We start from the raw sequence: 13842 nt of genomic DNA on the forward strand, positions 1-13842 counted from the left end.
GTTCATCCAACTGGACCATAGGAACCCACCATTTAGAAGCCAAGTCGATGTCCATAACGTTCCCTTCGGCTCTGCAATCCACCAATGTGGAGACTGTGTGACTGGTTGATCCATACTGCAGCTGGGCCGGGAGAAGTGTGTGTAATCCAACACAATCCAAGGGTGTTGCGCTCGCCAGTAACCCCCTGCCAACTGATGAGCGGTGTCTTTTACCGAACAGGAAGCAGAGAAATGACCAGACCGGGCACAATGAAAGCATAATCCTTGCATGAGGCATCATTGTTTCTCCTTATGAGAGATCTGAGTTCTCCTGACTTGCATGGGCTCTGCGTCAGGCCGTGATTCCGGTGACCTGGCCAAAGCTGTGGACTGGGTAGGATGGCCAGCCGCCTGGGTAGGTTGGGAGCAGCAGCAACGGCATAGGGCCAGATGTTGATCCACTCGGATGGTCAGGTAAACCAAATCGAAGCATGGAGGCAGATCCAAGGAATAGATTTCATCCTGGATGTCGCTGGAAAGCCCAAGCAGAAACTGGTCCCACACGGCGTGATCGTTCCACTCACAAGAAGCAGCCAGGGTGTGGAACTTGATAGCATTATCTGCGACTCACCCTGAGACAGTCCGGATAAGATTCTCGCCGCTTCCCGACCTTGAGCTCCTGGCCGGAGTTCCGTGGAGAAGGCATGAAATGAAGCGCAACAGGGATGTCTGTTGCCCCACATGGTGGTCCACCATTCACTGGCCCTTCCGGTGAGGAGTGTGATAACGCAAGCAAACTTCATTGTCTCTGATGGGAAAGCAGAGGGCTGTAACTTGAAGAACAAGGAACATTATGAAAGGATAGTGCTGCAGGATCCTGCCTCACCTGAGAACAGGGTTGGAGGATGGATACGAGCCTCTGAGCGTCCAGAAACGTGGGGAACCGCCGAAGCCTTTGAAGGCGCTTCCTGAGTGAGACCAGCATCGGGAGGTTGGCGGAGTTGTTGAACATCAGAGGTGAGCTCAGCGAGCTATGATGGCATCATCTCCAGAGCCTGGTTAGATGCAGAGATTTGATCCTGCTGACGTCCTAGTAAAGCACCCTGCTGAGACAGGGCAGAGCAAAGAGTAGATTCCTCTGCTGGGTCTATACTGGCTAGATTGTTCTGTTAGAAATCGAGACAAAGATACCCAAGAGCAGAGCAACAGTTCAAAGGATTTATTAACAATAAATTGTTACTTTAACTAGGCTGGCGAAAAGTGCTCTTTATCCTATGGCCACTTGAACCATCCTCCTCACTGTGCGTGGAGACAATATAGACACATGTCCTTTTCCAGGCTGATTCTTAAGATTTCCATTTGATTGGAACTTCTTAATTATTGCCCAGATGATGGAAATGGGTATTTTCAATGCTTTGGCTATTTTCTTATAGCCACTTCCCATTTTGTGAAGCTCAACAACCTTTTGCAGCACATCAGAACTACATTCTTTAGTCTAACCCACTGTGGTTGATGATTAAGGGAATTTGGCGTGTGTTACATCATATTTATACCCCAGTGAAACAGGAAGTCATGGCTGAACAATTTCATGTTCCTAGTCACCCAGGTGCACTAATTTTTTTTATTTTTTTTTTTTAAATATGAATGGGAATATACTAAAGATATATTTTACTCATAATAATTTATAGGGGTGCCAATAATTGTGGCCAACGTGTTTTGGAGAGAATCTGTGTCTGATATCACGATGACATGTTTCCTCTTCCCAACATGCGTCATTTCCGCCCTGAGTTCAGCGCGCGTTCTTGCTAACATGAAGAGAGCTTGACATTACCAGAGTAAATTCCTTAAATCATCATTCTTCTCTTTGTTAATTACATATTCACGCGTTATTGGACTTTAAGACACTCGAGGGAAGGTTTGTAAAGATGGGCGATGATCCAGACTCCATTCCGGAGAGAGAGATGAAGGTGAGCGAACTTCAACAGCGATACTTTCATAATAATAATAATAATAATTAAGAATAATAATCATCATCATCAGTATTTATTAGTGTTATTGTTGGTGTTGTTCTTAGTGTTACTTTATGCAGTACATCTAGTAGTTTATGTAGTGTTGTTATGTGTGTTTGAACGTGACTCGTGTGTTTAGTTTTTCTTATACATTATTATTTTCTCTTATAAAATGATTATAGTGATAATTGAATTATAATCTCACCAAATACACACTTACACTGAAGCTCTAGATGATTTTAAACACCATGCTGGACTCATATAAACACGATCATCTAATGAGAACTCAATGGAAACACGATTTAAAAACATGTTTCTAAATTCCTCCATTAATAAATGGTCCAGTAGTTCTGTTTGAGGTATTTCAATAAATAGTTTTCACATGCACACCCTGTAGAAGTACATTACTGACAGATTGTTTTGTTAATAATAATATCTGCTTACCAGGATTTGATGAATTTCAGGTTAATTTTGGGCCCCACAAAATAATGTCTATTCACTTTGAACAGAATATGATGAGAGTTGATATCAGTAGGATTTCTTTCATTGGATAGTTTTAGTTTCACTTGTGCTTTGAAAGGAATCTGTCAGCTGTGAGTAAGAGTTTGACAGGTTTGGTGATTTATATATTCAGTTATTTTTGTGTGGTGTACAGTATATAAACACACTAGCTTTCTTTTTAATTTCATCATCTGATGTTTTTGCTCTTCAGGATTTCCAGTTTCGTCACATGAAGAAGATTCGAGTGTTTGAGTCACCTCATGACCTGCCTAAAGAACGCTCCAGTCTGCTTGTGATCTCTAATAAATACGGCCTGACATTCGCTGCTCGAGACAAAACGCTCAAAGTGTTCCTTACTAAAGACATAGTCTCGGTGGCACGTGTAGAAGGAAACCCTAATGAGATAGGTTAGAAACACACCGACACATAAAGACCCATCATACACTCATTAACAAGATATTTGTGACAGATCTTTTGTGTTCAGTATCGTATTAATGTGTCTCTTGTGTCTCATCAGTGGAGAATGTGAGCGCTGTGACAGTGACAGTAGATGTGTGGATTCATCACATGGCTCTGAGCAGTGATGAGCTCACGCTGTCTGTGTGCGGCGTGTCTGACGGCGCTGATCTGACGCTAGACTTCTATGACGTCCGCACCTTCTTCAACAAGGTCATTTCACTCTTATAAAACAATTTAAACATACCTTTTAATGTAGTTTTTATTTCAAATAGCTCTTTATATTTAGCGCTTTATGTGGATTGGTGCTTCAATTAAAATAACATTTATTGTTCTTATAGATAGTAATTGAATGACACTGTGTGTATATGTTAATAACACTCAGTATGTGCTCTGGCTGATGTGAGGTGTTGATATTAACAGGTCAGACAAGACAAACGGCCCTTCACGTCCTTCAGACCGGCAGCCTCATCAGGTGTTCTTGTCCAGGATCTGAAGTGGAGTCCAGTGGAGGCGTCTCGTCTCGCCACATGTCTGTCTGATGGCAGTATGATGGTGCTGGATGTTCAGGACTCCGTGAATGTGGTCGCACAGCTGCCTGCGTCTGCGGGAATCACCTGTGGTCAGTGTTTAATCATTTAAGCTAGGATGGGCACGCAAGAAGAAAATAGTTATCAAAATAATACTAACTACAGTCTTGACCAACACAAAATAGGTATCGTTTGAAAGCTTAGAAGCTCTACTTTCCAATGCATGTAGACATTATGACCAAAACTGAACAAGTGCTTTGGAATTTTCAGACAAATCAGAAGTGTTCCCTTTTGATAATTTATATAAAAATTTGCATTGCACATATTATTGTAATTGGTAAAAACATCATACTGATCAAATAGCCATATGTCATATGTTGTTGGAAGGCTCTCAAAGAGTTGAATACAACAAGCCTATTTTTTTTTACCCACAGACAAAAATATATCTGAGTAATAGCTAAGTATATGTCATTGACATACATGTTACATGTAAACAGGTGTTGCTTATTTGCCGCGCTTTTACTTATAACTTAACGAAATATAATCAGAACATAAAATGTCACATCATTACTTAGAGGAGGTAATTATCTTTAAAACGAGCCCACACACAGCATAATCGGATGCATAGGTCATTAGATGATCCACACGAAGCACAATGTGCACACAGCACATAATGTGCTCTCTGGTTAAAAACACGTTAGCTTTCCTGGATCAGATGACTTTAGCAGAAATGATGTAAAACATGTCCAGCTTCATGGAACTCTAAACCAAGCATATTAGGATTCAGATCGCTGCAACCTGGACGTGGAAGTCATCCAAATAAGGGCAGAAAGGATCGTTCACTCTAATTACATGTGGCCACCAGCAAATGGCACCAAATACATGACACAGACTCAATGATGACTCATATGACACAGAATGAAACTGAATGGGATCTCGTTACTCATGCCTGCATGCTTTGAAGAGAGAGTGTACCTTTAGTCATTGTTGTATTTGCATGTGTAATTAGTTCTTATGTACAATTTTTATGTTTTATTTGTTTGGAGACATTTGTGGACACTAGGATCAATTATGTTTGTAATGCTATAATTTGTGTTCGCTTTGTCGTATCAATACAAAATTGATACTCACATACAGGTGACATGCAGGGAACAAAACGAAGGCAGTTTTTCAGAGCCACCTTATTTACACCCAGAGATATATAATGTCAAATCAGAAAAATAAGAAAAAAAAGTTTATTTTTGGCTTAAGTTTTTTTGTGATTTTTCAGCAGTTTCTTAGGCGAAGAGTTTTTTTTGTCGAGTTATAAACCTTTCATTTTGGGTATGGAACTAAAACAGGAAATCTTCAAAAACACCTTCAGAGCTTAAAGGTTTAATGTCTCACAGATAATGACATATAAACTCATAAGACTGTCTGAAGGTCAAATGTATACAGTTAATGTGTAGTTTTACATATCTAGGCTCCTAACAGCATGGCCTGCAGTTTCATCATATGTAATCAAATGCATCTGGTGCATGCATTGCAGGAGACCCGAGTTTGAGTCCTGGCTTCTGAGGTCCTTTCCTGATCCCATTCCCACTCTTCTCCCCCACTCATTTGCTGTCACCTCTCTAACGATCCCTATCCCATTAAAGCCAAAAGGCCATAAAAATAATCTTAAAAAGAAAAATACTGTGAAGTGTTGTGCAGTGCTTTATTTGACAAAAAATTGCTGCAATATTTTGGTAAAAAGAAATTATTATTTTTTCTTTTGGTTAAAGATTAATTCATTCCATTAATTTTGTGATAAAAGTTTAATTTAAAATGGAAAACACGGATGATCGTAAAAAATGAATTTAGAAAAGTGGATTTTATAGGGCCCTGCACTGTATATTTAAGTATTATTGATTAATTTAATATTTAAGTATTTTGATTTTTTTCCCCTCTCTTTATTTGTAGTGTGTTGGAGTCCTAAAGGCAAACAGGTGTCTGCTGGGAAACAGGATGCTACAGTAGTTCAGTTCACTCCTGTAAGTCTGTATATAAGAGGGTTTATGACTTACAGATCTTCACTCATTATTATTTAGTTCTTCTCACTGTGTGTGTTTGTGTGACAGACGTTACAGGCTAAGAAGGTGATTCCCTGTCCCAGCTTCTACAGTCAGGACAACCCTGTGAAAGGTGCCAGAACTCACACAACTGCTCACAGCATCTCCATGTGACATCAGCACTAATGAAACCTTTAACACGTGTGTCATACTGTCTCTCTCTGCAGTGCTGGATGTGTTGTGGTTGAGCACGTATAACTTTGCGGTGGCATACGCGGCAGCTGACGGATCGCCAGAGACACCACCTGAGCTGGTAGTCGTGTCACTTCCAGTGAGTTCAGAACACAAATCACACAAAATACACAAGATTTCAGACTTCCATATACAGAGGTCACTAACAGATGCTGCTGTGTGTATTGTGTGTGTGTGTGTGTGTGTGTGTGTGTGTGTGTGTGTGTGTCAGAAAAAGGATGAGAAGAGAGATGAGCGCTATCTAAACTTTAATGACCTGGTGTACGGTACCTGCACAGAGAGACAGCATCACTTCTTCCTGTGTCATATAGAGGACTGGTAAGACTCGTACACTTCCTGTCCGTGTGATTTAAAGGTGGGCAGTATGAACAAAATCTTACCACTGTATGAGTGTAGTCATTTTAGCTGGAAATTCAATGAAAGAATGTTTACATGTTAAATAACCATGTGTAATGCCTTTTCTTTGATGATCCAGAAAGGTACTTTTTCTAAACTGAACCAAAAGATCAGAATATTTATCACAAATATCACAAACTTTACTTTATAAAACACTTTTGTTAAAAACAAAAGACTCAAAACAATAAAACTAATATTATAAAACTGACAGTTTTGACTCTAAATGCTGACCGGATGAACCATGTTTGAAAATGTTGAAAAATATCTGATATGCACACACCCGTGACGGCACACTACATTACATTAATGCGACAAGTAGTACTGGGAAATGAGTAACATTAGAACATTTTGCCCACCATTCACTTTTGTCACCCATGTTTTGGTGCTGTTGCCATGTACCGTGAATCAATAAATCAAATGAATCTCTTCTGTACAGGGATCTGGTGTTAGCTGCTTCAGCTGCTGCTATTGAGGTCAGCATCATCGCCAAACAAGAGGACAAGGTAACCATAACACACACACTGCACAAAACAGATCGGGTTTCTCCTTGAAATACAGTAGAGTCTGATGTTTACTGTGTTGGGGGGTGTGTGTGCAGGTGAACTGGGAGCTGTGGTTGCTAGAAGACGCCAGTAGAGCGGAGCTGCCTGTCACAGAGAACAATGATGACACACTTCCTGTGGGTGTGGCTATAGATTACACCAGTCAGGATGAGATTCAGCTGTGTAAGTTGTGAAGAAAGTGATTCTGAAGTGGTTGAATTCAGAATCTGCAAGACATTTTTCTTTCTTTCTTTTTTAATAGAGTGATCATAAAGAACTGTGATCTGGCTGTTAGTTTGTGAAGTAATTGCTGTGTTGTTCTTCAGCTGATGAGAAGAGATGTCCTCCTGCACCGACACTGATGCTGCTGTCTACAGATGGTGTTCTGTGTCCGTTCTCTTTACTCAACCTGAACCATGGGGTTAAACAGCTGACTGTGAGCGCCAGTGATCTTCCTATGGAGGAAGAGAGACCGCCGCCCGCCAGTAAGACAGCAGCAATATCATTCATTCTCTCTCAAGAGTCAAACCGACACTGTGTTTGTGCACTTAGTTTGATTGCTGGGCCTGAAACTGAATTTGATTTCATGTTTGCATCATCACTGTGAGTGCAATATGATCCCCAGGGAACAAATGTACTGTACGTTTTTTTGGGGTGAAAGCGAGCGTCTGCCACGAGCAAGGCCTGTTTCACACAGCTGGCATAAACAGTTGAAATGATCCCGATATCTATACTTAATCACAAGATCGATCTTTTACTCTATGCCAGGAGTGCTCATTACGACGATGGCACAACAACCACTGACTGGTTGATCTCATTAACAGGCAAAAAATTAAAAGAGAGTCGAGAAAAAAACCCCAGAAATAACGTGAATCTTAAAGATCACCTTTTATTTCCTTGTTACGGTTCTTGTGCGCTGTGTGACTGCCTGACCTGCAGCTAAGAAGAAATAGTTATTCTGCACTACTCATACCAACATGTCTTTTAGAATTTCATCTTTTAATGAGACTGATTTTTTTACAGTCTCCAGACAGATACACCACATGACATGTTTTATTTAAGTGCCAGAAAAAATATCAAAATTAATTTGAACTCATAATTGAAAACATGTTCATCATAGAGGTGCATTCAAGAAATTGTTTCATGTGAATTTTATTCGTAATGTATTTTCGAATAGCTTAATAGAAATGGACAAAAATGAGCATCACATCATTGACCCTAATGTCAATAAAACAACAATAACAAGTAAATGAGAAAACCACTCTCTGCTCTTTAGTAGCTTACAAAGCATTAACATAATTAGGGCTGTTGATTTAACGAGTTAAAATAGTGTGATTAATTATATAACAAATTACATGCTAAAAAAATCAATGCCCTCTGACGTGTACGTAACTTCCGTAATAAAAGTATGGATTTTTCTACCAAATGAGCCGCAAGTGGACAGAGAGATCTTCCAGTGTTCATTACGTATGTGAGATGGTTGTAGAGGTGATGTTAGCAAGCGAAATCACTGACTTTTTCAAGCTTGAAGTACTTCTGTTTTTATGAGCCACGTGAATAGGTGGCAGCGCGCCTCAGCAAAACTCACAAGCAGCACAACCACAGAATGAGAACCACCCACTGAGGAAGCACAAAAGAATACAGCACTCTTGAGATGTGATTTTTAAAGTTTACACTACTTTTAACTCGGCAGAGAGTACAAAAATGTGGTATTTATGACGCTGAATACCAGTGAGATGCTCCAAACGCGCCCGTCCGAGGCACGCACATGTAAATGAAGCCACGATTAAAAATGGAGCAGGCAGAACGCAAGACGAACTCCATGCAAAACAGCACTTGTACTGATCAAATGATTTTTGTGTTTCAGAGTCCACCTCCTTTGCTCCTGCTGTATCTGGAGCTGCATCCATCTTCTCGTCTTTCCCAGCATCCTCTAGCACAGCTCCGCCCCCATACACCTTATCCTCCGCAGCTCCGCCCCCCTCCACCTTAAATTTCACAGCTCCACCCCCATCCACCTTAAACTTCACAGCTCCACCCCCATCCACCGCATTCTTCACAGCTCCGCCCTCATCCACCTCATCCTCTGCAGCTCCACCCCCATCCACTTTTTCCTTCACAGCCCCTCCTCCAGCTGCCACCTCTGTGATCCCGCCCTCTTCAGCAGCAGCTCCGCCCCCAGCCTCATCCTCCACAGGTTTCTCCTTCTCTTTGCCTCCTCTGGGCTCCTCGGCTCCTTCAGCCTTCTCCCTGAACTCCACAGCGGCCAGTTTCTCTTTCAATGCTCCCAAACCCCCCTCAGACGCTCCAGGAGCTTCGGCCTTCTCCTTCAGTTCCTCCTCGCTAAAAGAGGTGAGCGCTGCTCCCATCTCCACTCCACAGCGTCTGGCCACAGCGTCTCCCATCATCAGCAGCTCCAAACCCCTCACAGAGCCTGCCACACCCCCCATCAGAATGAACCTCACGGACAGGTGAGATTACAAACCTTCCATGTGTCAGTCAGATGCTCATTAAAGGGATAGTTCACCCAAAAACTTTTGGTTTTTTATTCCTTTTAAATTTGTATGTGTGTTTTTGCAGGTTTTTATCAGTGGAGACTCCAGCATCGGCCTCATCTGTTGCTCAGCCGTTTTCTCTAACTTCCACACCCAAACCACCATTATCATCATCATCATCAGAGCCCAGCAGTCAGACAGCAGCACTGATCAACATCAGCAAACCAGCTGCTGCTGCAGGTACACACCTCACATACTGACTGATGTTCACATTTACACAAATATGTCCTAACCAGAGATGATGCAGTACGATTCCAGCAAAAAGCAATCCGTCTGTCCTGCTGCACAATGTGACACAATCACAGCCAATTGGAACGTATTTGATGTGTAATGTACAGCTATGTGATATTTTGGACCAGTGGGAGTTCACAGTGGGCGGGGCTGCCGCTCTGGACGGCAGTGAAATAAGAACCACGCGAAATGTCCAAAATTATGCTGTCATGGCTTGATATGATATATCGCACTAATTAACATGCACAGTTATGTTGTCATGGCCGCTTTAAAATACCATGAAAAAAACTTCTTTTGATATAAGCCAAGTTGTTTCAAATTTTCTGAATGCACTGTAGATTAAAGATTCACAACCGGGGACCAGAATTAACACTCACCAAGTGCCAGATGCAAGCAATTATTTACTTTGGCTAGTAAATAATACAGGTACTCACCATTGATTGGTAATTTTATAATGAACTCAGAGTCAACCGGTAAGAGCAACAGTCAGACCCTCCCTAATGTGTTCGTGAGCTGTTCAAATCAAAGACATACAAACCTTATAAAGTTATCAGGGAATTCATAAGGGACAGCAACATAATAGATGGTTTTAATTTCATTGGTACGATTGATATACTTCGTTTATGACCCTCACTGATAGATTAAAAAGACATTCAAACCGTCTTTTAAAGAAAATATCTGTCTTCTAACAGCTTACCTCATTGAACATTTATCATCAGAAGGTTTTCTCTAGAGCTCCATGTGGCGACACATTCGCTGTTTTAAGGACAGACTTTTTGTTTGTTTTTTTCATAATGCAAAATAAAGTTTCATGGCTGGTAAGAATTATTTATGGATAGTATATTTTATTATAATGTCTAATTATTGAGATTGAGAATGTAAACAAGAAACCAACATGGATGAGATGCATGACTAAAAAAGGAAAGCTTCCGACCCTTTATCCCTCTTCTAAAAGAGTCTGAAATGTGGAAATATTTTAAGACATATTTATTATTATATTAGTTGATATTTATTTTCATGTAGTCATTTATTTATTTTATAAAATTGTATTCATTTTAACTGTTCATTTTGTTTCGCACATTTGTTCAGATATTGTTCGGTTATTTAGATATAATACATATTATACATATACAGTGCATTCAGAAAGTATTCAGTTCCCTTCATTTTATCACATTTTGTTATGTTGCAGCCTTATGCTAAAATGTTTTTAAAAAATGTTTTTCACAACAATCTACACTCTATACCCCATAATGACAAAGCAAAAACCAGATTTGTGAAAACTTTGCAAATGTACTAAAAAGAATCAACAGAAATATCACATAGGTATTCAGACCATTAACTCAGTACTTAGTTGAAGCACCTTTGGCAGTGATTACAGCCTCAAGTCTTTTTGGGTATGATGCGACAAGCTTTGCATACCTGGATTTGGGGATTTTCTGTCATTCTTCTCTGCAGATCCTCTCAAGCTCTGTCAGGTTGGATGGGGACAGTAGGTGGACAGCCATTTTCAGGTCTCTCCAGAGATGTTTGTTTGGGTTCAAGTCCAGGCCCTGGCTGGGCCACTCAAGGACATTCACAGAGTTGTCCCTATGCTACTCTTGTGTTGTCTTGGCTGTGTGCTTAGGGTCATTGTCCAGTTGGAAGGTGAACCTTCGGCCCAGTCTGAGGTCCTGAGTGCTCTGGACCAGGTTTTCATTAAGGATATCTCTGTATTTTGCTGCGTTCAGCTTTCCTTCAACCCTGACCAGTCCCCCAGTCCCTGCCGCTGAAAAACACCCCCACAGCATGATGTTACCACCACCATGCTTCACCGTTGGGATGGTATTGCACAGGTGATGAGCGGTGCCTGGTTTCCTCCAGACATGATGCTTGGAACTGAGGCCAAACAGTTCAATCTTCATTTCATCAGATCAGAGAATCTTGTTTCTCACAGTCTGAGAGTCCTTTAGGTGCTTTTTTATGTGTCTTGCACTGAGAAGGGTCTTCTGTCTGGTCACTCTGCAATAAAGCCCAGATCGGTGGAGTGTTGCAGTGATGGTTGTCCTCCTGCAAGTTTCTCCCATCTCCACACATGATCACTGGAGCTCAACCAGAGTGACCATCAGTTTCTTGGTTCTTACCAAGGCCCTTCTCCCCCGATTGCTCAGTTTGGCTGGGCGGCCAGCTCTAGGAAGAGTCCTGGTTGTTCCAAACTTCTTCCATTTAAGAATTATGGAGGCCACTGTGCTCTTTGGAACCTTCAATGCAACCAAAGTTTTTTTGTAGCCTTCCCCAATCTTTGCCTCAACACAATCCTGTCTCTGAGCTCTGCAGGCAGTTCCTTTGACCTCAAGGCTTGGTTTTTGCTCTGATATGCATTTTCAGCTGTGAGACCTTATATAGACAGGTGGGTGCCTGTCCAAATCTTGTCCAATCAATTGAATTTGCTACAGGTGGACTCCAATCAAAGTGTAGAAACATCTCAAAGATGATCCAGAGAAATGGGATGCACCTGAGCTAAATTTCAAGTGTCATAGCAAAGGGTCTGAATACTTATGTCAATGTGATAATTCAGTTTGTTTCTTTTTAATAAATTTCAAAGTTATCAAAATAGCTTTTTTGCTTTGTCATTATGGGGTATGGAGTGTAGATTGATGTGAAATTATTTTTTTTTTTATTTAAAGCATTTTAGCATAAGGCTGCAACATAACAAAAAGTGAAAAAATGAAGGGGTCGGAATATTTTCTGAATGCACTGTATTTATTTATTGCTGCTCCATCATTCTGAGTCACTTGACCCAGAAACACATTTTCAGTTTTATGTACTATAGAAAAAAGTGATTTGAAAAGGCACACACCTGTCTATATAAGGTCCCACAGCTGAAAATACATATCAGAGCAAAAACCAAGCCTTGAGGTCAAAAGAACATTGAAGGTTCCCAAGAGCACAGTGGCCTCCATAATTCTAAAATGGAAGAAGTTTAGAACAACCAGGACTCTTCCTAAAGCTGGCCGCCTGGCCAGACTGAGCAATCGGGGGAGAAGGGCCATGGTAAGAGAGGTGACCAAGAACCCGATAGAGCTTGAGAGGATCTGCAGAGAAGAATGACAGAAAATCTCCAAATCCAGATGTGCAAAGCTTCTGCATCACCCAAGAAGACTTGAGGCTGTAATTGCTGCCAAAGGTGCTTCAACTAAGTACTGAGTTAATGGTCTGAATACTTATGTCAATGTGATATTTCAGTTTATTCTTTTTAATAAATTTGCACAAATCTGGTTTTTGCGTTGTCATTATGGGGTATGGAGTGTAGACTGATGTGAGAAACATTTTTTTTAAAGCATTTTAGCTTAAGGCTGCAACATAACATAATTTGAAAAAAAAATGAAGGGGTCTGAATATTTTCTGATTGCACTATACATGCACATGTGCTTACGTAATCTATTTTTCCTTTTATTTAAAGTATTCTGATTATATTCCTTTATCTATATGCTTTAAGTACTCTTCTCTTGTTTATATTATGGTATTATAATTATGTTAACATGCCCATGTGTAAGTGTGTGTGACAAATAATGTGCGCAAATTTTGTCTTTGAAAAAGCACTTGTCATTAACAACAGTAAAGTTTGTTGATCTCTAAACATATTTTGTACAATACCGCAATAAAAGTTTCAGCAATTAACAATGTGACAATTTGATACCAGAACATGTCCAGTTATGACGAAAAGCTCACAATAACATTGAAGAGATGGCTTGTGTTGCTTGTGACTTCATTGCATTGCGGCTGGTTAAGACACAGTGTAATCATCCTCGACTTCTTTCAGTTTATAGAGTTTTCAGAGATGCAGGGTTGAGTGTCAGTTGTTGTGTTTTTGTAGTGATGTCGCGGCCAGCTCAGATCAGTGTCCCTCCAGCCGCAGTCGCCCTGCCTCCATCCAGTACTGCATCTGAACAGGTACATCACTGTTTCACTTATGTGTTTCCAAAGCTGTGGTTTTCTCAATGACTGATCTGATGGGTGTGTTTGTGTGTCTCAGGCTGTGTCTGTGAAAGCTCTGGAGAAACATCTACAGCAGAAGAAAGTCTCTGATCCCGTCATGACTGGAATACTGGAGGAGGTACAGTCTGATAATAACAGCATTCTCTCTAATGTTTACACCGTGACATCCGTGAAATGAGCCAGGGTTGATTATTTTGGTGTACAGATGTGTTGTGACTGTGCTGCTGTCTGTTCAGATCGGACACTTCCAGAAAGAGCTGGATGAGCTGAAGTCTCGCTGTAGGAATGCTGATTTCAGGGTGGGCAACACGGATGAGATGAGAGATCTGAGGAAAGACTCTGAGAGCCTACATGACTTTACACTGGAGATCAAAGACACCACTGAG

The 13842-nt window shown here is 40.9% G+C and overlaps 1 protein-coding gene across 3 annotated transcripts in view; it reads left to right on the forward strand.

Annotated features, from left to right (window-relative positions):
* The first annotated feature begins 1731 nt into the window (after positions 1-1731).
* The window catches only part of LOC127422635 (nuclear pore complex protein Nup214-like), a 78290-nt gene continuing 66179 nt past the window's right edge, over positions 1732-13842 (forward strand). For 2 of the 3 annotated variants that reach the window (XM_051666388.1, XM_051666396.1), the window contains exons 1-16: positions 1733-1946; positions 2701-2896; positions 3007-3158; positions 3369-3567; positions 5417-5487; positions 5575-5638; positions 5733-5836; positions 5969-6075; positions 6590-6656; positions 6752-6878; positions 7022-7180; positions 8563-9166; positions 9276-9430; positions 13335-13411; positions 13494-13574; positions 13693-13842. In XM_051666388.1, the coding sequence (XP_051522348.1) occupies positions 1905-1946; positions 2701-2896; positions 3007-3158; positions 3369-3567; positions 5417-5487; positions 5575-5638; positions 5733-5836; positions 5969-6075; positions 6590-6656; positions 6752-6878; positions 7022-7180; positions 8563-9166; positions 9276-9430; positions 13335-13411; positions 13494-13574; positions 13693-13842 (2355 nt within the window). In that variant the 5' untranslated portion in view covers positions 1733-1904. Of the gene's footprint in view, positions 1947-2700; positions 2897-3006; positions 3159-3368; positions 3568-5416; positions 5488-5574; positions 5639-5732; positions 5837-5968; positions 6076-6589; positions 6657-6751; positions 6879-7021; positions 7181-8562; positions 9167-9275; positions 9431-13334; positions 13412-13493; positions 13575-13692 lie in introns of all 3 variants that reach the window. The other variant, XM_051666405.1, reaches the window with a different exon arrangement.

Source organism: Myxocyprinus asiaticus, chromosome 3 (assembly GCF_019703515.2).
Source record: "Myxocyprinus asiaticus isolate MX2 ecotype Aquarium Trade chromosome 3, UBuf_Myxa_2, whole genome shotgun sequence".
NCBI classification, from domain to species: Eukaryota; Metazoa; Chordata; class Actinopteri; order Cypriniformes; family Catostomidae; genus Myxocyprinus; species Myxocyprinus asiaticus.